At 36.9% G+C, this 25,823-nt stretch overlaps 2 protein-coding genes across 2 annotated transcripts in view; one reads left to right on the top strand and one right to left on the bottom strand.

Annotated features, from left to right (window-relative positions):
• Positions 1-54: 54 nt before the first annotated feature.
• On the top strand, positions 55-8,871 carry sfxn2 (sideroflexin 2). The gene is made up of 12 exons (XM_067369274.1): positions 55-169; positions 1,221-1,403; positions 1,488-1,658; positions 1,801-1,899; positions 2,113-2,188; positions 3,830-3,915; positions 4,018-4,078; positions 5,822-5,888; positions 5,998-6,047; positions 6,491-6,540; positions 6,648-6,695; positions 8,037-8,871. The coding sequence occupies exons 2-12, from the start codon at positions 1,246-1,248 to the stop codon at positions 8,134-8,136; spliced, it is 966 nt and encodes a 321-aa protein (XP_067225375.1). The 5' UTR covers positions 55-169; positions 1,221-1,245; the 3' UTR covers positions 8,137-8,871.
• An 812-nt stretch (positions 8,872-9,683) lies between these two features.
• timp2a (TIMP metallopeptidase inhibitor 2a) overlaps positions 9,684-25,823 on the bottom strand; it is a 29,113-nt gene continuing 12,973 nt past the window's right edge. Inside the window, exons 2-5 of the mRNA XM_067368909.1 lie at positions 16,318-16,418; positions 16,114-16,225; positions 15,087-15,211; positions 9,684-11,636 (exon numbers count right to left, since the gene is read on the bottom strand). Coding sequence (XP_067225010.1) covers positions 11,439-11,636; positions 15,087-15,211; positions 16,114-16,225; positions 16,318-16,418 — 536 coding nt within the window. The 3' untranslated portion in view covers positions 9,684-11,438. The remainder of the gene's footprint in view (positions 11,637-15,086; positions 15,212-16,113; positions 16,226-16,317; positions 16,419-25,823) is intronic.

Raw genomic sequence — 25,823 nt, 5'->3', positions numbered from 1 at the left:
TGTGTAAGGGGAGGGAGATTCTTCTCTTCAGTGATTGGAAGGTAGAATGCCACGTGCTCGTCTACTGTTGCAAGCCCACATCATCACAGTGTTTAACTCACTTCATTGGTTTTTACTACTGCTGCAGCGCCACGAGATATAAACAAGAGTATCCAGTCGCTTTATACAGGTATTTTAATGTGGCATATTTGATATTTGTGTTTTTGTCTAGTTTTGTCTAGTTGACAGCGCAAATCCGGGTGCTTGTGTACGGTGTACATGATGCAAGCTGCTGGACAACTTACAATGTTTTTACTGCTTTCTAATGCATATTTTGCATGCTTCTAATGTCATTTTAATGCAGGACTGGTTTTATGAAAATGAAAACTTCTTAATGTTTGAGAAATATGTTTTAAAAGCCACTTTAGAAATGACATGAAAAGGTCTGCTTTCCTTTAAACTTGTTGGTAACATACTAACCTAGTTGGTATAGTTGTGCATAGTTTGGTGATATTTTATTTTAATCACAGTGTATGTTTTAAACATTTAAGTGGTAAAATACCCAGCGAATCAGGTTAAACCACTAAGGAGACACATTACCAGACTGAAAATTGTCTTGACAAGTTTGGACCCATTAGTGTTTGTCTGCTTGTATTGTGCATTGCCTTTTGTGCACTTGTGCTTTCAATGCAGTAAATAATGATGTTACAAATGTCAAAACTGATCACCTTTTTTGCTCATGCATTGCTTTAATTTTGATATGTTTGTAATACATACATTACAGTATGCATATGTTACTTATTTAATGCAAAGCACAGTTGATGTTTCAGTGTAATGATATTTATAGTATTCTCAATTACTTGGAAACTTCATTGATTTTGACTTATAAGGTGGTCAGACTCTCAAGAGTCCAGCTTTTGATATCACTAGTCAAGATTATTGGTCAAGGCCCTGGTCTGTTTTGCCTGATATCCATACTTCTGTTTACATAGCTGGCCTCACCGTGAGAGCTATGATTTTTGGCTTTTTCATAGCATTTGGAGATAAACCAGTTAGAAACTAAAGAATATAACAAGCTTTAGGACGACTTTAGGACGATTTACCTGATTTTTATCCAAAATGTCATGTTTGTTTTGTTCCCTAGATCTGAGTTTGATCTGTTCTCTGTGGACTGGAACTGAAAACCACTGATGTATTGAATATTGTTTTCTGTTCTGTTCTGTTTTTTGTTCTTCCTCCAGGCTCTTTGGAAGGGGAGAGAGAACCATGGATGCTCTGAAGGGCTTTGATATCGACGCCCCACGCTGGGATCAATCCACATTCATGGGCCGTCTCAAACACTTTTTCAACATCACTGACTGCCGCACTGCTCTGCTACCTGACTCCAGACTAGATGAAGCCAAAGTGTTAGTGGAGAGCTGCAGGTGAAGAAACAGACTGATTTGATGAGGTGATCTCTCTGCTTTTCTTTCTGTTTCTTACTTTCTGTCACTTCCTCTCTCCCTCAGAGCTGGCTCTATTCCTCCAGGCACAACCGAGGAGCAGCTACATTATGCCAAGAAGCTGTATGACTCTGCATTTCACCCCGACACGGGTGACAGGATGAACCTGATAGGGAGAATGTCATTTCAGGTGCCTGGGGGTATGGCCATCACAGGGTTCATGCTTCAGTTTTACAGGTAACAGTATTGTTTTTTAAAATTATTCCTTTATTATTATTTATAATAATAAAGGAATGCATATGTGATGCATCTTTAATCAAGACTTAAACTTTATGCATCATATATTATAACAACCAATTATTTTGTTATGGTCATGTAGGACAGTTCCTGCAGTAGTGTTCTGGCAGTGGGTTAACCAGTCTTTCAACGCTCTGGTCAACTACACCAATCGCAATGCTGCCTCCCCCATCACACCAAAGTAAGTTCCTTTGACTTCTTTCTTTCCATGAACTTTACTCTCTTATAAGAAGGATATATAGTAGGTATGCAGAGTGTATACCACTTAAAAAGTGACTGTGCCATCATACCTAGTGATTCATTAACAGATGTCTGGGAAGGAGCTTCAAATAGCAGATAAGCTTCAGTAACAAATATGGGGTTTGGTTGTGTTGTGTGCATCTTCTCTGCCCAGGCAGATTGGAGTAGCTTATGTGACGGCAACAAGCACAGCGCTGGCCACTGCAGTGGGGCTGAACCTCTACACAAAGGTATTATTCAGCCTTATATATACACTTACTTGGGTTAGGGTCATCTCTTCACAGGTGTTGAGGCATCTGAAGTCTTCGTAAGAAGCTGGATCCAAACAGGAGCTGATGTACTTTCTAGTCACCTTGGGATGGGCATCCCGAGATAAAACAGAAAAGCAAATGGAGAATAATTAGCGTAGCTGCTGTTCATAACATTAACCAAAGATAGTCATTTGCATCTGATATAACTGGAGTACAAGGTTATGAAATGCATTATATAAATGCTTTGCAAAAGAGATGCATCTTTAATCAAGACTTATACTGGGCGAGTAAGTCTGAGCCACAAACATTATCAGGAAGGCTGTTCCAGAGTTTAGGAGCCAAATATGAAAATGCTCTCCTTATGTTAGTGCACTTGGATGTCCTTAGATATCCTTTGTGATCTTAAAGAGCATGATGGATTGTAGGGTGATAGAAGATAGAAGACCATTTATGGCCCTATAGGTCAGTAGCAATACTTTATAATTGACACAGAACTTAATGGGTTAGTTCACCCAAAAAATGAAAATTCTGTCATTTATTACTTACCCTCATGTTGTTCCACATCTGTAAGATCTTCGTTAATCTTCAGAACACAAATGAAGATATTTTAGTTGAAATCCGATGGCTCCGTGAGGCCTCCATAGGGAGCAATGACATTTCCTCTCTCAAGATCCATTAATGTACTAAAAACATATTTAAATCAGTTCATGTGAGTACAGTGGTTCAATATTAATATTATAAAGCGACGAGAATATTTTTGGAGCGCCAAAAAAACAAAATAACGGCTTTTCAACGATATCTAGTGATGGCCGATTTCAAAACACTGTTTCGAAGCTTTACAAATCTTTTGTTTCAAAACAGTTGTTCAGAGCGCCAAAGTCACGTGATTTCAGCAGTTTGATACGCGATCCAAATCACTGATTCAAAACAAAAGATTCATAAAGCTTCGAAGCAGTGTTTTGAAATCAGCCATCACTAGATATTGTTGAAAAGTCGTTATTTTGTTTTGTTTTTTTGTGGCCGATTTCAAAACACTGCTTCAGGAAGCTTCTGTGCACAAATGAATCGGTGTATCGAAGCTGCTGTTCGGAGCGCCAAAGTCACGTGATTTCAGCCGTTGGCAGTTTGACACGCGATCTGAATCATGATTCGAAACACTGATTCATTTATGCTCCGAATCTTCCTGAAGCAGTGTTTTTAAATCGGCCATCACTAAATAAGTTGTTATTTTGTTTTTTTTGGTGCTCCAAAAATATTCTCGTCGCTTCATAATTTTAATATTGAACCACTGTACTCACATGAACTGATTTAAATATTTTTTTAGTACATTATTGGATCTTGAAAGAGGAAGTGTCATTACTCCCTATGGAGGCCTCACAGAGCCATCGGATTTCAACTAAAATATCTTAATTTGTGTTCTATAGATTAACAAAGGTCTTACGGGTGTGGAACAGCATGAGGGTGAATAATAAATGACAGAATTTTCATTTTTGGGTGAACTAACCCTTTAATAGGTAACCAGTGTAGAGATGATAAAGTTGGTATTATATAACAGTCGTATCTGCAGTGGTTATACATCATCCATTTCTTATTTAGCATCTTTAACCTTTATTTCCTCAGAAAGCTCCTCCGCTGGTGGCCCGCTGGGTGCCGTTCGCTGCCGTTGCCGCTGCTAACTGTGTGAACATTCCAATGATGAGACAACAGTGAGACCCTCTTTTTCTACTTCTATCAGTTTTGGTGGGTCTTACTCAGTAGGTTCACATGTCTAGATATTAGTATATTCAGGTTTATTCTTTCCTATATAGGGAGATTTTGAGCGGCATTGCTGTGACCGATGAAGATGGAAATAAACTGGGCCACTCAAGGGTGAGGGACTCTGCAGCTCTCGCCTGGTTGCCCACTGAAGCTTAGCAGGGTTGAACTTGAGCCTGATCAGTACCTAGATGAGAGACCTCCTGGGAAAACTAGGCTTCTGTTGGAAGAGGTGTTAGTGAGGCCAGCAGGGGGTGCTCACCCTGTGTTTTGTGTGGGTCCTAATGCCCCAGTATAGTGATAGGGAAACTATACTGTAAAAAAGCACCTTCCTTTGGATGAGATGTTATACTAAGGTTAAAGGTTTAGTTCACCCAAAAATGAAAATAATGTCATTTATTACTCACCCTTATGTTGTTCTACACCCATAAGACCTTCGTTCATAGACAGCAATGCCACTGAACCTATCAAGATCCAGAAAGGTACTAAAAACATATTTAAAACAGTTCATGTGAGTACAGTGGTTCAATATTAATATTATAAAGCGACGAGAATACTTTTTGTGCACAAAAAAACAAAACAAAATAACGACTTTTCAACAATATCTAGTGATGGCTGATTTCAAAACACTGCTCCGAAGCTTTATGAATCTTTTGTTTTGAATCAGTGATTTGGATCGCATATCAAACTGCTGAAATCATGACAATGACTTTGGCGCTCCGAACAACTGTTTTGAAACAAAAGATTTGTAAAGCTTCGAAACAGTGTTTTGAAATCGGCCATCACTAGATATCGTTGAAAAGCCGTTATTTAGTTTTTTGGTGCACAAAAAGTATTCTCGTCGCTTTGTAATATTAAGGTTGGACCAATGTAGTCACATGAACTGATTTAAATATGTTTTTAGTACCTTTCTGGATCTTGAGAGGTTCGCTGACATTGCTGGCAATAGAGGCCTCACTGAGCCATCGGATTTCATCAAAAATATCTTCATTTGTGTTCTGAAGATGAACGAAGGTCTTACGGGTGTGGAACGACATGAGGGTGAGTAATTAATAACAGAATTTTCATTTTTGGGTGAACTAACCCTTTAAACGGACTCTCTGCGATCATTAAAAATCCCAGTGGGGATTGGGAATCGGGGTGTAACCCAGGCATCCTGGCCAAAATTGCCTATTGGCCTCTGTCCATCATCATGACCTCCTAATCATCCCCATATATACTGATTGGCTTCATCACTCTCTCATCTCCACCATAAAGCTGGTGTGTGGTGGGCGTTCTGGTACAATATGGTTGCCGTTGCATCATCCAGGTGGATGCTGCACATTGGTGGTGGTTGATGAGAAAAGTGCTATTATAAATGTAACAAATAATAATTATTATTATTATTAATATGAACTTACAGCATGAGATTAAAGTAGTTACATTTCTGTTCTTTACATTCCCCTTGTAGAATATGTAAGAAGTTTATCATTTTTAGAAAATGATATATCATAAGACATTTTGTTCTTTATTTAGCACTGCCCTGAAGAAGCCGCATAGAAGATTAAATGGAAAATGAATAACAGAAATTATACAGATGTCCATCTAAACATCTACATAGTTTTTACATCATGTCCTTAATGCTTTATTATAAGTTATAATTTATATTTATTATCATTATTTTAATTTATAGCCATTGCGTCATACATGCCTGAGTATGTAAACTTCTGAGCAGAACCATCTGTTTAAACAGATTCTAATGTGTTTAGTGATTCTAATAATCAGTTAAATGATCAGATGTTTTTCTACATTAGTATAAGCATTTCTCTGTTCTTAAGTTACTGAATAAACACTGTATACTGTCTGTGTTTGTCATAGAAAGCAGCTGTCAAGGGCATCACACAGGTGGTCATCTCTCGAGTTACCATGGCAGCGCCAGGCATGAGTAAGTGCAGAGAGTTTGGCCAGTGTTATCAGATCTCAGTGCTAAAATAAACCAGCCCTCACCCACCGCTCAATGTTGAATCCTGAGCCGTTTTCTTTGTTCTTTTCAGTCATACTCCCCATTATAATGCAGAGGCTGGAAAAATACAGATTCATGCAGGTGAGTCTCATGGTGTTTTGTGTCCAAGGAGCACGCAATGGAATGGAGAAGCAATAAAATAGCCAGTTTACGATCTGCATGTGTTTCTGTTATAAATTCACTCTCTCTCAGCCCTCAAAAAAGATTACTTTTGAGTTGCTCTCATATAACAGTCAGTTATCATCAGTGCATACAGGTCCGTGATTGTTACAAATGTTACTGTAGATCCAGAGAGTTTAATTAACTATTTGAATAAACATTAGCCAATGATTTGTTGGGTATTAAGTAGCATAATAATGTTTTCAAATAAAAATATTATAAATTGTTACTAAGATAATCTTGCTATTTGTTATCATTCATTATTTTATATTGGCATTCTGGGGTCTGTAAAGGCTATAAAAACCCTAGCTGTAGATGAATGATTTTTTTATATAAAACATCTTGTGTTTTTAAATCTGTTGCAGAAAATCACATTTCTTCATGGGCCACTGCAAGTCATGATGGTTGGCGTGTTGTAAGTGATCACATTTCTTATTATGAAAAATAGCAACGATTGATATGCCAAATATATGAGATCTTATTTCAGTAGAAGAAATGACAACATGCCTTTCTCTGTTTCAGTCTCATCTTCATGGTGCCTGCAGCGTGTTCACTGTTTCCTCAAAGATGGTAAAGTGTGCATATAAAGCATCTTTTTTTTTTTTTCTTTTTTTTTAAAGGGATAGTATTTCTTTAAAGCAGCTCTTCAAATATAAAATAGATATAAATTTTCTGTCACTTTAAATAATTTTAACGCATACTTATTGAATGAAAGTATTAATGTCATACTGAACCCAAACCTTTGGAATTTTTTAATATACAGTACAGTCCAAAAGTTTGGAACCACTAAGATTTTTAATGTTTTTAAAAGAAGTTTCGTCTGCTCACCAAGGCTACATTTATTTAATTAAAAATACAGTAAAAACATTAATATTGTGAAATATTATTACAATTTAAAATAACTGTTTTCTATTTGAATATATTTTACAAAGTAATTTATTCCTGTGATGCAAAGCTGAATTTTCAGCATCATTACTCCAGTCTTCAGTGTCACATGATCCTTCAGAAATCCTTGATCTGCTGCTCAAGAAACATTTAATGTGTACGATTGTACAAAATATTTGTGTACAATATTTTTTTCAGGATTATTTGATGAATAGAAAGTTCAAAAGAACAGTGTTTATCTGAAATCTAATCTTTTGTAACATTATAAATGTCTCTACTGACACTTTTGATTGATTTAATGCATCCTTGCTGAATAAAAGTATTAATTTCTTTAATTTCTTTAAAAAAAAAATAAAAATTCTTACTGACCCCAAACTTTTGAACGGTAGTGTATAATGCTACAGAAGCTTTGTATTTCAGATAAATGCTGTTCTTTTGAACTTTCTATTCATCAAGGAATCCTGAAAAAAAAAAAAAGTACACAACTGTTTTCAACATTGAAAATAATCATAAATGTTTCTTGAGCAGCAAATCAGCATATTAGAATGATTTCTGAAGGATCATGTGACACTGAAGACTGGAGTAACGATGCTGAAAATTCAGCTTTGCATCACAGGAATAAATTACTTTGTGAAATATCTTCAAATAGAAAACAGTTATATTAAATTGTAATAATATTTCACAATATTACTGTTTTTACTGTATTTTTAATTAAATAAATGTAGCCTTGGTGAGCAGACCAAACTTCTTTTAAAAACATTAAAAATCTTAGTGGTTCCAAACTTTTGGACTGTACTGTATATACTCACCACTGTCCTATTAGCTTGATTATAAGGCAGTTTGAATTACCAGAAGTGATTAGTGCAGATCATTTTGCAGCTTCACAGATTCACAATTTTTTGCAACTTTTTTTGTAGCTGCTTCATCCATTATCTTTGTCTAGGCAGCTTCATTCGGATGTTATCACAGTAACTGTGGTCTCTGAGCCATACCAGACTAATCAGTTATTTGCACATTGATTTGCAGTTCTATGGCTGTTACCAAGCTGGAACCTGAGCTCAGAGAGTCCATCATTTCTCAATACGGGGACCGTGTCAGTTACGTCTACTTCAACAAGGGCCTGTGAGAGCCAGCCAATCAGACTGTCCCAATCCAAACTGGATGTTTGAACCATCGGCCAATTAGAAGCTTTTTTTTTGGCTAAAGAAGTTGTTAAAAAGAAGCTTTATGATTTGAGGTTTTGTTTCATGACACAGAAGGAAAGTTTTTCTGCACCAAACCATAATTTATGGACAGGTTTTTTTTTTTTACATTTGTCCTGGACTGCTGCAAAGATTCAGTTTGATTTGTATAGATGAGTTACAGAGAGTTTATGGACATTGGATAAATCTGATCCAGTTGCTCTATCATCTGTTCCTGTTGTATATGACCTGAATAATCGGGAACAGATTGTAATGGCTGAGAACTGTTTTCCTCTGATGCCAAACTCTATCATTTACATCTCTCAGGAAAAGTTTATTTTAAAAGTTCAGCGCTTTAACACCCTCTAAAGCCATCAGTGAAGTTATTTTATCAGGGTTTTATTAAACTGTCAGACGTTCAGGAATATACAGTCAAATTCTAAACATTTATGTTTGAAATACCAGTTAAGAGCATAAAGTGGGGGAAAGAAGAGTATTAAACATCAGTTTTAAAGAACATTTTGCAGTAAGTGTGCCTTAAATTTGAAAGAAAATAAAAAATCCTGCCCTCACTGTGAACTATCTGAGTTATGTACTTGTTTTCATCATAAGATGATAAAATAAACAGACAGCTGTCGAAATAAACCCCCAGTCTGTGGAGTTGAACCAAAGTGGACCTTGTTTATTTTAGCTAGGGCTTTCTGCTCACTATTCATTCCTGCCACATGAGGGCAGTCTCGGATCAAAGATTTGTAAAGGTAAATATGCAGAACTTGTCAAATTTTCACCCTGATGGGCAAAAACATACTATAAGGCCACCAGAAAATGCTTCCACGTTTCCACAACATCATTCAACAAAACAACTGTTGTACCTTTGTTGTTGTAGTTGGTTTGTTTGTGTGTATGTATGTGCGTGCGCGCACCACTGCTAAATATATATTTAATTACTCTAAATGTATTTAATTATGAATTATATTCAATTATATTAGTTTATGATGAAATATTTCAGAAATACACATATGTATAAATACTCAGACTTACAAATACAATGGCACAGGCTGATGTAGTTTAATATTTTATTTGGTAATACTGTATATTTATCCGTCAAGTGAACGTCCACATGGGAATTACACAAAGCATCAAAGACATGCATAGTCTGGTTCTTCTACCACAACTTTTATCATGTGGTTCAGACACTAGGTCTCACATTCCTGCTCTTTTCAGCAAATCATAAAAGAGAAAGACAAAGACTGGTAAAAATAACACAATGATCATATAAATCAAAGCTAATAACACATTAAAAAAAGTAGAAACTTGGAAACAAAATCATTTAACTTACGCCATTAAAGTTCAATAACAATTAATACAAAGCAGTTTAAGTAGTTATAGTTCGATGCATATTAAACATTAACCTTGTAGATTTATATAGCCTATTCGTAAGAGTTCAAGCTTGTTTATGACAATGCTTCTGGTATGAAGAAAGAAGTGAGGATACTGAAACAAAAATCTTAATTTAAATCACACTTGAGCAAAAAAAAAAAAAAAAAAAAAAAGCTTCGTACATTTATGCTGGAACACTGACAGCCAAAATATAAAGGCATGAATTGAACCCATAAGAATGCTCCCTTTGTCAATACAAATGATCTCTGTGTTGATTTTATACAAGGATTGTGATGCGTTATATCGTCCAAATCGATCAACACTTTTATTGTTGCTTTCGTCAGTTCAACAGCGGTCTGTCTTCTCCCTCTCTCTCTTTTTCACTCAAACACTATGACCACATCAGGCCACATGGTTCACCCTGACGAAGCGCCTAGCAACTAGTATTCAAACGCCTCACCCTCAGTCAATCACGTGACTTGGCAACGCCCAATCAGGAGACAGTTGCAACAACCCAACTCTGTGCCTTCCTCTCAAGCTGCCAATAAACTCCTGAGTTTATTGACATCACAGAAGGAAGGAACCTCGCTCTTTGCTTCCGCTTTCTCAGCGCATGCTATAGGCCTGTGTCTTTGCATGCCAATCCAATCAGCCTTGTTTTACTCTAGGGTAAAACGAAGGGTCTTCCCATTACCATGGCAACTAAAGTCTTACATACCTCTTGGGGTATATAATCTAATGACACATAAAAGAACAATACGGAAGGTAAAAGAGCTCACTAGGATCTTAGATAACTGATGCTGTAATGCTTAAAGCTAAAGCATTTGCAAAACAAATAACGAAAGCGTTGAAAATGAGAGTTACAAAAAAAGAGGAGACAGTCCTCTTGGTTTTGTCTTTAAAAAGTGCAACAAGTTTAAATAGTATCATCACTGAACTATTAACGGAGGAATAAATGCATAAATCTGACTCAGCATGGGTGTTTGAGACAAATTTAAGGTTCGGAAAGGTAAACAAACATACTGACAAAACAAATGAGGGATGTTGATTCAGAAATGTGCTTAAAAGTCGAATTAGAGAGGAATTTATTGTATATTGCTAACTAATTATGAACAATAGAACTGTTGTCAGAATAATAGATGTTCGCATTGTTATTCCTTCATTTTTTGTATATACGAAGGATGCGCCATGAAACGACGGTGAAAAACGGTGGAGGTGAAATGAACAACAGCTTCATATACAACAGTTCAACATTCTGAAATTTGGTCAGCAGCACAATTTTGTTTCCATCACAAATTAATGTTTAACAACATTGACTTTGGTCTTTAATTTTCGTTTTTTTCCCCCCAAACCCCAGCTGTCTTAAGTTCTTTCCAGGTCCCTGCACATCTTTGAACTATCTGGGAAGTCCTGCCTCACCATTTATCTGAGTGGACCAATTGGCATGGCTTTGGGAAATTACACTACCATCAAAAGTAATACTTTCACTACCACCCCATGTGGATTTAGACCAGAATACCAGAAATTGAAAATGCGAAATGAGCTGAGAGACTGCAGTTTTGGGAGATTTGTAGACATTGTTCAGTCCTTTTTTGCAGAGAGAAATCTAAGCGCTGTTTTGGGGGGCAGAAAGTGCTCTCGTTTTAAAGATTGTCCCTCACACGATGCCTTAGGTGGGGTTGTTACTTTCGCTCCATTCTATCTCATGTTGCGATATCTAATGAAGACTGTACACTAATCTAGCCTTAAGACGTTTCAATTTCAATTTGGTAAAGTTTTGTCTTTATGTTGATATTAACTTACACCTTATCTATGATATTTGTAAGAATCTCAGATTGGGTGATGTGGAGAGGGAGAGAGAGATACTTTAAGGGTCTTCTATGTCCAGAAACTCTTTCTTGGGTGGCGCGGCTCCACGGTACCAGGCGCAGGAGCCGTCTCCTCTCTTGATGCAGGCGTAGTGGTCAGACTGGCGACCGTGAATTATCTTCTCTGTCACCCAATCTGTCCACAGACACTCCTCTGGGGCGCTGATCTCGCATGGGAAGGTCGCACAGCGTGTGATCTGGGTGCAGCAAAAAAAATGTTTGTTAACAGGGTGTGATACTGATGGTATTTTTTTAACCAAAGTATGTTAGGTTGTCTTTGAGTTACTTAAATAGGCAAATGCTATATATAAGCTACATTATATCAATAAATATTAGCTGCAGTAGGTCGGTGCTTTCTGACTCAACTCAAGAGTCTCTATAAGTGCGTTTTTGCATACTTCTGCAATATTCAAGTAGTGCGTTAACACTACAAGTACCCAGATGATGTACTAAAGCTAACAGCAGTGCATCAGGTGTGTTAAAAACATTTTTTTTTTTCACCCAGTATACACAAGAATGTTACTGTAAGTATAAAACTTTTTGTGCACCAGGGGAAAATCAAAAGCTTGATCGCTTCAACAAGCCCAACAAGCTGCAAGATTAGAGGTATTCATTTGTGCCCATAGCATGATCAGCGCTGGACAAGTTATAACGATTTCATCTAACTTAACTCAAGTGTAACTGAAGGTATAAAAGTTTTGAAGGTTTATAGACCGGATGGATGGATAGATACAATGAGCACTTAATCTCATCCTAAAAAAAAAAGAAACCTATCCTATACCTATCCTTTCACTTCCTTTAATCCCTCTCTATTGAAGCTTATGATACTCTGAGCACTGCCTAAAACTCGTCATGACGACTTGCTTGTTGTATTCCTCACTTGTAAGTCGCTTTTGATAAAAGCGTCTGCCAAATGAATAAATGTAAATTTAAATAAATGTAGACGGATGAATGGAGTGATAGATACAATAGATGGATGGATGGATGGATGGGTGGATGGATGGATGGACATGAATAGATGGAGTGATAGATACAATAGATGGATGGATGGAAGGAATGGTAGATACGATGGATGGATGATGGATGGATGGGTGGATGGACATGAATAGATGGAGTGATAGATACAATAGATGGATGGATGGATTGAGTGGTAGATAGGATGGATAGATGGGCAAATGAATAGATGGAGTGATAGATACAATAGATGGATGGATGGATTGAGTGGTAGATAGGATGGATAGATGGAAAAATGAATAGATGGAGTGATAGATACAATAGATGGATGGATGGAATGGTAGATATGATGGATGGATGGGTGGATGGATGGATGGATGCAATGGTAGATACGATGGATGGATGATGGATGGATGGGTGGATGGACATGAATAGATGGAGTGATACATACAATAGATGGATGGATGGACAAATGAATAGATGGAGTGATAGCTACAATGGATGGATAGATGGACATGAATAGATGGAGTGATAGATACAATGGATGGATGGATGAATAGATGGAGTGATACATACAATAGATGGATGGATGGATTGAGTGGTAGATAGGATGGATGGAAGGATGGACAAATGAATAGATGGAGTGATAGATACAATAGATGGATGGATGGATGGATGGATGAATGGTAGATATGATGGATGGATGGGTGGATGATGGATGGATGCAATGGTAGATACGATGGATGATGGATGGATGGGTGGATGGATGGACATGAATAGATGGAGTGATAGATACAATGGGTGGATGGATGGATGGATGAATAGATGGAGTTATATATACAATAGATGGATGGATGGATTGAGTGGTAGATAGGATGGATGGATGGATGGACAAATGAATAGATGGAGTGATAGATACAATGGGTGGATGGATGGATGGATGAATAGATGGAGTTATATATACAATAGATGGATGGATGGATTGAGTGGTAGATAGGATGGATGGATGGATGGACAAATGAATAGATGGAGTGATAGATACAATGGGTGGATGGATGGATGGATGAATAGATGGAGTTATATATACAATAGATGGATGGATGGATTGAGTGGTAGATAGGATGGATGGATGGATGGACAAATGAATAGATGGAGTGATAGATACAATGGGTGGATGGATGGATGACATGAATAGATGGAGTTATATATACAATAGATGGATGGATGGATTGAGTGGTAGATAGGATGGATGGATGGATGGACAAATGAATAGATGGAGTGATAGATACAATGGGTGGATGGATGGATGGATGAATAGATGGAGTTATATATACAATAGATGGGTGGATGGATTGAGTGGTAGATAGGATGGATGGATGGATGGACAAATGAATAGATGGAGTGATAGATACAATGGGTGGATGGATGGATGACATGAATAGATGGAGTGATAGATACAATGGGTGGATGGATGGATGGAGTGGTAGATAGGATGGATGGATGGGTGGACAAATGAATAGATGGAGTGATAGATACAATGGGTGGATGGATGGATGGATGAATAGATGGAGTTATATATACAATAGATGGATGGATGGATTGAGTGGTAGATAGGATGGATGGATGGATGGACAAATGAATAGATGGAGTGATAGATACAATGGGTGGATGGATGGATGACATGAATAGATGGAGTGATAGATACAATGGGTGGATGGATGGATGGAGTGGTAGATAGGATGGATGGATGGGTGGACAAATGAATAGATGGAGTGATAGATACAATAGATGGATGGATGGAGTGATTGATACAATAGATGGATGGATGGATGAATGGAGTGATAGATACAACAGATGGATGGATGGAGTGATAGATACAACAGATGGATGAATGGATGGATGAATGGAGTGATAGATACGATGGATGGATGGATGGATGAATGGAGTGATAGATACGATGGATGGATGGATGGAGTGATAGATACAATCAATGGATAGATAGATAGATAGATACAGTAGATGGATGGATGGAGTGATAGATACAATAGATGGATGGATGGATGAATGGAGTGATAGATACGATGGATGGATGGATGGATGAATGAATGGATGCATGAATGGAGTGATAGATACAATCAATGGATAGATAGATAGATAGATAGATACAGTAGATGGATGGATGGAGTGATAGATACAATAGATGGATGGATGGATTGAGTGGTAGATAGGATGGATGGATGGATGACATGAATAGATGGAGTGATAGATACAATGGGTGGGTGGATGGATGGACAAATGAATAGATGGAGTGATAGATACAATAGATGGATGGATGGAGTGATAGATACAACAGATGGATGAATGGATGGATGAATGGAGTGATAGATACAATGGATGGATGGAGTGATAGATACAATAGATGGATGGATGGATGGATGGATGGATGAATGGAGTGATAGATACGATGGATGGATGAATGAATGGATGCATGAATGGAGTGATAGATACGATGGATGGATGAATGAATGGATGCATGAATGGAGTGATAGATACAATCAATAGATAGATAGATAGATAGATAGAATTCAGTTTAAACCCATGAATTGAAACCCAGCCAGATTTTTGCACAACTCTGATTCACAGTAAGTTTCACAGTAATGATTATAATGTGTCCACAGCAGTAATATACTCACCTTGCAGTCACACCCCATCTGGTAGCGCTGACTGAGGCTCTTCTTCTGGGTGGCACTCATGGATTCCCAGGGCATGATGAGATCACACAGAGTCACGTGCATCTTGCCGTTGGCCTCCGCCTTGCCTGGAAACACAATGTGCAGACAAAACAATCTGAGCCAACATCTGATAGTCTCGGGCACGGCGAAGCCCAACAGACAAAATAACAGCACACAAGGACACGATAACAAGTTGCCACGTTTACCAGATGTTTTGTTCAGCAATAAACTGTACCCCTCTGTTAGTCATCTATTGTGCTCTACCAAGTTCTGGAGGTCATTGAAGAGTCAAAGCCTGGATTTGTTGAAAAACACTACATGCAAAAGCTTGTGAACCCTGACAGTGGACCGCGGACTTCACAGAATGGGAGGGAACTTACAATGACATAAACAACCTCAAGATGGTTTCTATTTTCGCTCAAAGCAAAGGTCTCTAAAAGTCTGCTCTGGTTACAACCTGAAACCTGGGCAGTTTCTACTGTGTGTGGAGAAGAGAATGTGTGCCTTGAAAACACAACCTCAGCAGTTACTCCACACTACAGGATCAGCTCTCTCATTATTTTACCTCCCCTCCTCCTCTAAAACTTTGGCTTTAAAGGCAATTGCTACCCTCCACAGACCTCTGCCTTGTCAACTCTGTAATTTGGGCTCTGCTGGAATGGTCTGAGATGGGGAAACCAGAAGTTGTCTGTTCATCTTTTGACGTTCTTTTATATTCTGTTTTTTCCCTTCAAAGTTGCCTGCTCAGCAAGTTCATTAGAGAGGAGAGGAGTGTATTGAAACCCAGCTGTAAATTCAGCACATTGTACATCACTAAGTCATAGTTTGTAAACTTCTGTCCTGTTTGAAAAAAGGATCATCTTGAGTGGAGCATGTGCCAAGTGGCAAGTGCTTTGCAGTGAAGGCTGTAACCAATAGCGTTGTGTGGTTAAACTGTACATTTATTTGACCAAAAAACAACAGCTGCTGAAAAATGACAAGCTTTTACCTGAGATGAGGTACTCCTTTTTGCCGCTAGTGTCCAAATTCGTCACCCCACACACTGCAGATGAGGGCGCGGTGAAGATCACGTCAATGTGGTGGTCTGGGCCTTTGAACATCTGAAAGAGAACAACAGATCCTTGTTTAATTCAATGCAAGATATTTTCATGTAGGTTACATTTGAAAGACAGCTGTCATCTTCATCCCTCACCTTGATCTGCTTAATCTCATATTGGATCCGCTTGATAGGGTTCCCATAAATATCATTCCCAGAATCCACTTCTTTTTTTCCAACCACTTTGGCCCTGATTACTGCAGGGAAAAGATAATGAAAAGGTTAATTTCATGGTTTAATAATTGTAGATTATTCATATTAATTTGCACAGAAGAACTTCTCATGCCTATTTCACAACACTTGCATATGCACATGAATTTGTTCTTAACCTAATTATTGAACACTAATGAACCACCCTCAAAAACAGAACAAACTAAAATAAAAAGTTGTTAAATTTCGAGAAAAAAGTCGAGATAAAATGTTGAGAATGAACTCATTAAATTACGAGAAAAAACTCGTTAAATTTCGAGAAAAAAGTCGAGATAAAATGTTGATAATAAACTCATTAAATTATGAGAATAAAGTAATTAAATTACGAGAACAAATGCGTTAAATTATGAGAAAAATGTTCAATTTCGAGAAAAATGTCGAGATAAAATGTTGATAATAAACTCATTAAATTATGAGAATAAAGTAATTAAATTACGAGAAAAAAGTCATTAAATTATGAGAACAAATTCGTTAAATTACGAATTTGTTCTCATAATTTAATGACTATTTTCTCGTAATTTAATTACTTTATTCTCAACATTTTACTTCGACTTTTTTCTCGAAATTTAACGAGTTTATTCTCAACATTTTATCTCGACTTTTTTATCGTAATTTAACGAGTTTAAATTTTATCTCGATTTTTTTCTTGAAATTTAACAAGTTTTTTCTCGAAATTTAACAAATTTAATCTTGAGATGGTTTTATTTTTTTATTATTGCTTGGCCCTAATCCTATATTTATATCTGTAAAAAAATTGTTATTCCAACTTAAAAAAAAAGTAAGTGTTCAAGCTGCCTTAAAATGTTAAGTTTAGTCAACTTGAAATGTGAAGTTCTCTTAAAAGGTAGGGTAGGCAATTTCAGAGAAGCCAGCAATAGCAAGCTAGCTTTGAAACATTAGATCCCGCCCTCCCTTTAAAGCTCTCTCTCCAAAGCCACGCCTCCTCCAAAACAGCCAGAACATAAAATGTCTCAAAATGTCTCAAAGCACAAAACATTACAACTTTCAGAGATCTTACACCACCTAACTGCTGCAGATTAATTACGGCGTTGATAGTGTTGCCAAAGAAATGCATAAATACAAGTCTGAGGATGTGAACAGCTCGGGTTGAAAGTCATGGGATGCCATCTTGTAATTACTGTAGTGACATGGAGTGAACGCAGCATAAGCACGTTGTTTTGGTTCAAGAGGAACTGTAAAAGGTGGCTGCTGTTTGTTTGTGGTGCTCAGTGACTGTCTACAACTCTGCATCGCCTTATTGAGCGCGCTGATGATGTGTGATGTGTGATGGTACGTGAAGGTATGGAAATACATTATGTTGACAGGCAGGTAAGACATTCTTTTATTGCATTTGGACCGTATGCAATGAAGTCTTGAGACTTTCACAGAAGATATACATACATTTTATCATATTTAGACCACTTCTAATATTGATTGCTATCAGGGTGTGAAGAGAGTTTCAACCAGAAAAACAAAAAGTGTTTACGGAAAAATTGCGTACCCTACCTTTAACAGAAAACAAGCATGTGAACGAGAATATTTTTGTGTGTGGTTTTATTTCTTCCTACATTTTTTTTTTGTACAATTTAGAATCAAATTTTGTTTGAAACTTGATGAACCATGATTTGTTTGTGAAAAATGTCCACACACAAATTCTTGCTTCTGTATGGTTAGTGAATGAGACCCAATAATTTTATGTGAAATCCATTAAATGTGTAAAATATCACTTTAAAGGGTTAGTTCAACAACAACAACAAAAAAAAAAATCTGTCATTAATTACTCACTCTCATGTCGTTCCACACATGTAAAACCTTTGTTTATCTTCAAAACACGAATCAAGATATTTTTGATGATATCCGATGGCTCAGAACCATTGAAATTTCGAAACGCTTCGAAACACTTATGAAATAACTGAAATCACATGAATTTGGCAGTTTGATATGCGCTCCAAACCACTGATTCAAAACAAAAGAGTTTTAAAATCACTAGATACTGTTGAATAAAGTTGCTATTTTTTTTTTTTTTTTGCCACACAAAAAAGTAGTCACATGAACTGTTTTAAATACATCTTTAGTAGCTTTCTGGGCATCTGAAAGTGTTAATTGTCTTGCTGGCGATGCAGGCCTCACTGAGCCATCGGATTTGATCAAAAATACCTTAATTTGTGTTCTGAAGATGAACAAAGGTCTTACGGGTTTAACAGACAACCTTTAACAGAGATATTATGAGGGGAGAAGACTTGATTAAACTTGTATACAAATTAATGGAAGAAGTCTTTAGTATTGCAAAACTTTCAAAAATATCATATTTGATTCCTTATTTTAAATGGTATTTTTTTTTAAACTGTTTCATAGAATTCTGTTTTTCTCTATTTAAGCAGATGGAGCTGGACTTGCATGACTGAAAATAGCTGCCTGGGGGTGTTTCCAAGATGGTAGCTGAGTGAACGGACTTATCTTATACTGCCTTCACGTGCTAATGGAATTATCGTAAACACAAGTTTCCCATTTAGAAACTGGACATGAACGCCCTCTCAAGTCATAATTACTACTGGGATACTGAGGTCATTTTGATACCTGAGTTTCCAAGTTGGGCGTGCCATAAACTTTAAACATGGCAGAAAAGAGAACAATTGCTGCTGTGACTGGTTTTGTTTATTAATTTTTTTCCACAACAGCTACATCGCCTTGTCTTGTCGTTAAAATAGTGCATATTTACATATATGAATAACCATTTAAAGCATATTGTATGTTTTATACAGAGTGAAAATAGCATGTGTATGACAAAAAAATCCAGAATCGTCTAGATATCTAGATAATCTGGTGAATGTTTATATGATTGTCAATTAATAGGACGCTGCATTTTATTCAAAATTAAATATCTTCAATTCATTTTGGCTAATTTCCCCAATAAACAGGCAAGAATAAACCTGGTGTCCTCCATGATTCCTAATCTTTCCGACAACAAAGCACTTGAACAAGACAAACTCAGAAGTGGGAAATTTCCGATAGCACGTGAAGGCAGCATTAATTCATTTGTGTTAGGATTACACGAATCATTTCCATTAGTGTAGCATTACCGAAACTAAGCAGGGGGTTTCCAGTTTCCAGCATGCTTCGTGTAGGAGTGAAAGTGTATATATTTTAAAACTAAGTGTTATTTGAATGATAATGAGGAAAAGTTTTCATTATGTTGGTGTTTTTGGGTTACCACTGTGGTGCTTTTGCTTAGTTTGCATGCGCTATTGCAAGCTAGACTTTAACTTCAAGAGATTCTGTTGGGTTAGTCTGACATGTGTCATATTATTGTTTTATTCAATTCGGTTAGACTTCCATTCCTGTGTCAGTTTACGGTTTAATTTAATGTTAAGAAAACACATTTCCAAAGTCTGAAACCACTGTCAACAACTAAAATAAGTTCAGCCAAAGAATCATTTTTTTGAGTGTGGAATCATCTCAATGTTTTTCCACCGCTACTTTGACTCAGTAAAATATACAAGCTACAGCAAAAGGTCTGTAGGATTTCTGTCGCGTCATCATGAAAAGATGAAAAGGCACATGACTCTTGTACCGTACTTTCTCCATGCCACCTCTCATCTGAGGCCTTGTCTAAACACCATGGAGAGATCTCTCTCATATAAAGAGAGTCATGCCCCCAAACCCAAATCCCATTTCCTGCAAGTTGAGCGTTTGCAGCTGTCCAGCTTTTCTGTAGCTCTCTTTGTCAGGTCAGCCAACATGAGGCAGAGACGCCTCTCCTAGAGAAGCTGACACATGACAACCTTGCGCTGACTCATTCATTCTCTTGCCTTTTATACTCACCCTTATTTTCCTTAATCGTTTTTAAATGGCTGTTATTTTTTTACTAAAGTACTGCACGGAAACATAGCATGGAACTTCAGAGGACAAAAATAAGAATCTCTACCACTTAGCGAAGCCCCTTACTCTCTACAACCCTAAACTCCTTCCCTGTCCTCCTCGAACAGACAGCTCCTTTGACAGAGCTGCAAACCTTCTAACATAAACTGTGTATCACATATAAACAAACTTTGTTGCTTAAACTAGTGAAGCGCATTTTTAAACAATGATTTCATACTTTATTGCTTGTGAAAAGCTCTAATAATTTCTATTTTACAGATCTTTGTAGACCTACTGAGATGGTCTACGGAGAGGTCTACAAATGGATCTTACATTTATAGATTTAAGGCCCATTTACACCAAGATTGATAACTATTCAGATAACTATAATGATAACTATATTAGTGTCCAGATCAACGCATGATGATGTTCTGTTTGTTATACATTAAGTGCATGCTGCAGTTTTGGCCACTTTAAATGCTCATGCTCAGGATGGACTCTGATTGGCTCTTAGTGTTTTTGCCATTCATCAGCTGAAAAATAAAAAATCACATTTAAAGTAATTCCAACAGTATCGTTCCTCTGGGTCGTTACCTTTATAGTTGTGATGTGGACAAAATCCTCAGTCTAAGGGCCTAAAACAATACTGGACCTTATTGACTTTTAACACTTATCAAAATGTCTTCTTTTGAGCTACACAGAAAGTCATACCGGTTTGGAACGATGTGAAATTGAGAAATTATGACTCTTTAAGCTATCTCTTTAAGCTGCACCAAAAAATGTATAGTGTTTGCAATGTATTTGTAAAAGATTATGTATGCAATCAACAGCTATTATTGCAAATCACTGACAGGGTAATTAGGTCATTCTGAAAGGGTGTATTTTGCAATAATAACCAGATGAATATGCATTTTCCCCACTTATTCTATGATTGCTTACCAAATAGGAAAATACATTAACATGAAATATTGATATTATTAGTATTAAAGGGTTAATTTACCCAAAAATTAAATTTCTGTCATTAATTACTCACTCTTATGTCGTTCCAAACCCATAAGACGGGTCTTCAGAACACAAATTAAGATATTTTTGATGAAATCCGAGGGTATCTGAACCAGACATAGGTAGCAACGTCATTGCACCTTTTGAGGTCCAGAAAGGTAGTAAAAACATGGTTAAAATAGTCAATGTGACTACTGTGGTTGAACCTTAAAGGGATAGTTCACCCAAAAATGAAAATGTGATGTTTATCTGCTTACCCCCAGGGCATCCAAGATGTAGAGGACTTTTTTTCTTCAGTCGAACGCAAATTATGATTTTTAACTGCAACCGCTGCCGTCTGTCAGTCAAATAATAGCAGTGATTGGGAACTTGAACAATAAGAGTCGAAAAAACTTCCATAGACAAATCAAAATTAAACCCTGCGGCTCGTGACGGCACATTGATGTCCTAAGACACGAAACGATCGGTTTGTGCGAGAAACTGAACAGTATTTATATAATTTTTTACCTCTATTACACCACTATGTCCAACTGCGTTCAGCTTCCGGCTAGTGAGGTCTGATCGCGCTCTGACAACGGAAGTGATGTCTCGCGCTCATTGAAGTATATGGGCGAGACATCACTTCCGTCTTCAGAACGCATTTTTTGACCTAACTAACAGGAAGCTGAATGCAGTTGGACATAGTGGTGTATTAGAGGTAAAAATTATATAAATAATGTTCTGTTTCTCGCACAAACCGATCGTTTCGTGTCTTAGTTTTATTTACTGTTATAGTTGAAGTTCCCAATCAATGCTATTATTTGACTGACAGACGGCAGCGGTTGCAGTTAAAAATCATAATTTGCGTTTGACTGAAGAAAAAAATTCACCTACATCTTGGATGCCCTGGGGGTAAGCAGATAAACATCAAATTTTCATTTTTGGGTGAACTATCCCTTTAATGTTATGAAGCGACAAGAATACTTTTTGTGAATACGTTGCTGCCTATTTCTGGTTCAGATACCCTCAGATTTAATCAGAAATATCTTAATTTGTGTTCCAAAGATGAATGAAGGTGAAGTGTGGAACGACATGAGGGTGAGTAATAAATGACAGACATTTCATTTTTGGCTGAACTAACCCTTTAATGAGTATATAACTACCACAGTATAAGATATTGGTTGCCTTGGACAAAATGGCCAGTTTAGCAGTCATTATACAAAAATATCTGACTGCAGAATGCTGTTATTTAACCAATTAGATGCAAGTATTCCAAAGAACTGTGTAATATAACAATCTATCAAACCAAGTGCCATTTATTTTAAAGAAATATAGCACATACACAGACTTCAAGCAAAACATTTAAAAGAAGTTTGTGATTTTTGAAGTTTTTGTGATAATATTATTCATAATTCTGATGTACATGACATTGTTCTAAATTCTGTTTAATTCAAATATGAAACACAAATGTACTGCTTATGAGCTACTGCTATAAAATGGTGTTGTTGTTTTTGTTGTTGTTATTGTTTATCTGTTGGTCTTGTCTACATTTGCCTAGTAAACCAATGAGGAAGCAATTACAGGCTAATGTTGCCTTCAAGGCTAAACTTGTCTCAGTAAACTGTTGGATCACATCGCTGCTTGGAAAACTGTTTGCTAAGTTGTCCAGATATATACTGGAAGTCACACTTTTTGCAATGTATTCACACAAAAATAACCAGTCCTTTCCAAGCCCACATTGTACATAGCCATTTGGTGACCTAAAATGAGGAGCAGTGTCAATATGCAACATTTATTTGTGTTGGCAGTGCCTCTGGCAAGAACAAGAAAGGGGAACAGATATTTTAAGTTTCTGGGGTATTTCGTGTCAATGTCACATTGCACAAAATCAACCAACTTCACAGAGTTCTGTTAGCCTTTATTAATGTAAGCGATGACCCAACACACTACCAAACCCAATCTGTGTTTAATTATCTTTTGTTCACAGCTTTCTTGGATGAGGGCATGTCACACAACCTGTCCATGTTGGCATCTGCGTAATGTGAATGGCTTCTACCAACCCTGCTGGAAAGACCAGCATGAATTTGTCTGTTATGCAAGTTAGTGCAGGTTTGGTGCTGGTCTAGCTGGTAGACAATCATAACTATGCTATTTACCATCAAAACTTACTGATAAAGTCAGTCCTGTTGGTTAAGACAGTTAAGAAGCCTGGTGGGGATGCCAGCTTATGCATATACACAACATATTCTGGCCTTTTTAGCAATGATGGCAGATACTACAAATACTGAAAAGATTTCAATCTCCATTTTTTATTTAAACCATTCAAATATGACAATTTTTCATCAAACTGAATTAAGAAAAATGTTTCACGGCTTACACAAAAATGGTAAACAGCTGTTTTAGGCATTGATAATAATCAGAAATGTATCTAGAGCTGCAAATCAGCATATTAGAATGATTTATGAAGACTGGAGGATAACTGATGATATTACAGGAATAAATTAGAATTTAAAATATATTTAAATATAAAACAGTTATTTAAATTTGTTTTTACTGTAATGTGATCAAATTAATGAGTTCTGGGGGACCACCAGCCCCAAACCTTTGAATGGTAGTGTACATATTTAGAATTCAGAATAAATGTAAAAGTATTTGATTAAAATTAATTAAAATGATGAACTTCGAAAACAAAAAACTGTTTTCAAATAACAAAAAAAAAACTTTTGAGCACTACATTCACTTTAGCATTAACTGAACACATTTTACATCATATGCAAAGATAAGCATATATAAATTTGTTTAAATATTACTTATGCAAAAAATTGTTTGAGTGATTTTTTTGAAGAGTTTGATTGGACATACAACCTTAACGTCAGTAACAAAAGATACAGTAAGCATTTTCATCTCCCTTTTAAAAGGCAAAGCCCTTTTTTTTTTTGATATCCTAACTATACACAATTACATTGTTAGTTGCACTTTATTATTTACATTTATCATTGTTTTATTCCCCCTATTGTCTGTATCTCTTTCACAACCGATTTTGAGCAAATGACAATCCTACTCCTGTTCAGTGATTGGAAATACACTTTTGAGTGTCTGAAAGCTGTCCCGTCGACTGAACCCAGGGAAAACAAAAAGAGCTCTAAAAAAGGAGAAAAAATTTACTGAGCGCAGTTTCATGTTAATCAGCAACAGATGAAAATGAATCAAGACAGCTTCTCAAGTAGGCCTTCATCAGCAGCAGCTGTCTTGTAAAGCCGGCTTCCAATTACAGCTGCTGAAGTTACGGCCTACCCAAAGCAATAACACCTCCTCTGCTTGAGTCAGAAAAAAACATATTCAGAAAACTGTTTAAAGAGGTCTGAAGCATTAACATATTAGCCAGGGCTGCTCCTCCTTAACCCCACCCCTGTCCTTTCATAAACAGACAGTCTTTCCATAGCATCGATTTGCTTTGCCAGCTGTTTGGATCTGCTGTGTATTTTGTTAGGACAGCTTGTTTTAATCGAGGTATGCTCAGGAACATTTCTGCAAAACTACTTATACGAATGGAGCATGGTTTATGAGACAAACTGGATTTTACAAGTTGAATTAGACTTTCTGCTTAATCTCTCATGGCTAATTGAGGATAAAAGGATAGTTCACACAAAATTCTGTCATCACTGACTCACCCTCGTGTTGTTCCAAACCCATATGACTTTTTGTTTACACTTTATTTTGATGGTCAACTTTAGATATTTTACTAACTACATGGTAACTTTGCAACTACATGCCAACTAACTCCCATTAGAGTATTAGTAGGTTGTAGTAGACTGTTAGGTTAGGTGTTAGTGTTTGGGTTAGCAGAATAAGTTACATGTAGTTGCAAAGTTACTTATAGTCAGTAGAATGTCTGTTGGGGTATAAGTGTTAGCAGATACTAAGCAGACAAACAGTCTACTAAAACTCTAATGAGTTACTTCTAGCAAAGACTTTATGTATAGAAAGACCGTGCACTCGTATTATTATGAATGGGAGAAAGTGCAATACGCAATATGGCGGAATAAGTCATGCCTTCTAAATAAGAGGCAATAACCAATTGGTAAAGTCATCGCGTCACTGCAACAACCGTTAGAAGCTCCGGTTCCAATAGAAACAGTCAGACACGCGCTTCCTATATGTGCACTTAGAACTGCGCATGCACATTAGCTTGATCCAGCCTGAAAAATGCCATTTTTTGTCATGGAGCATTTCGAAACAAAATTTATGAGATAGTTGTTGTCAGATTTCATTGGTGATTTCAAATATAAAATTTAATCGAAATCTTGGCAAACAGATTTGGAGAATTTGATGTTTCCCCATTCAAAGAGATAGGAGCTGCACTAGCATGCCCAAGAGGCATTTCAAAGATGGCCGCCGAGTGACTTGTCTTAAAGGGACTTTGCTTATAGTTAGAAGAATGTCTAAAGTGGACCATCGAAATAAAGTGTTACTGACTTTTTTCTTCTATGGAACCAGAAAGTAAACGTTTTGAAGGATGTTACCGCTGCTCTCTTTCATATTATGAAATTGGA

The sequence above is a fragment of the Chanodichthys erythropterus genome, chromosome 19, assembly GCF_024489055.1.
Source record: "Chanodichthys erythropterus isolate Z2021 chromosome 19, ASM2448905v1, whole genome shotgun sequence".
NCBI lineage: Eukaryota > Metazoa > Chordata > Actinopteri > Cypriniformes > Xenocyprididae > Chanodichthys > Chanodichthys erythropterus.
The sequence above is the reverse complement of the archived record's forward strand: the minus strand, read 5'-3'. Positions and strand labels throughout refer to the sequence as shown.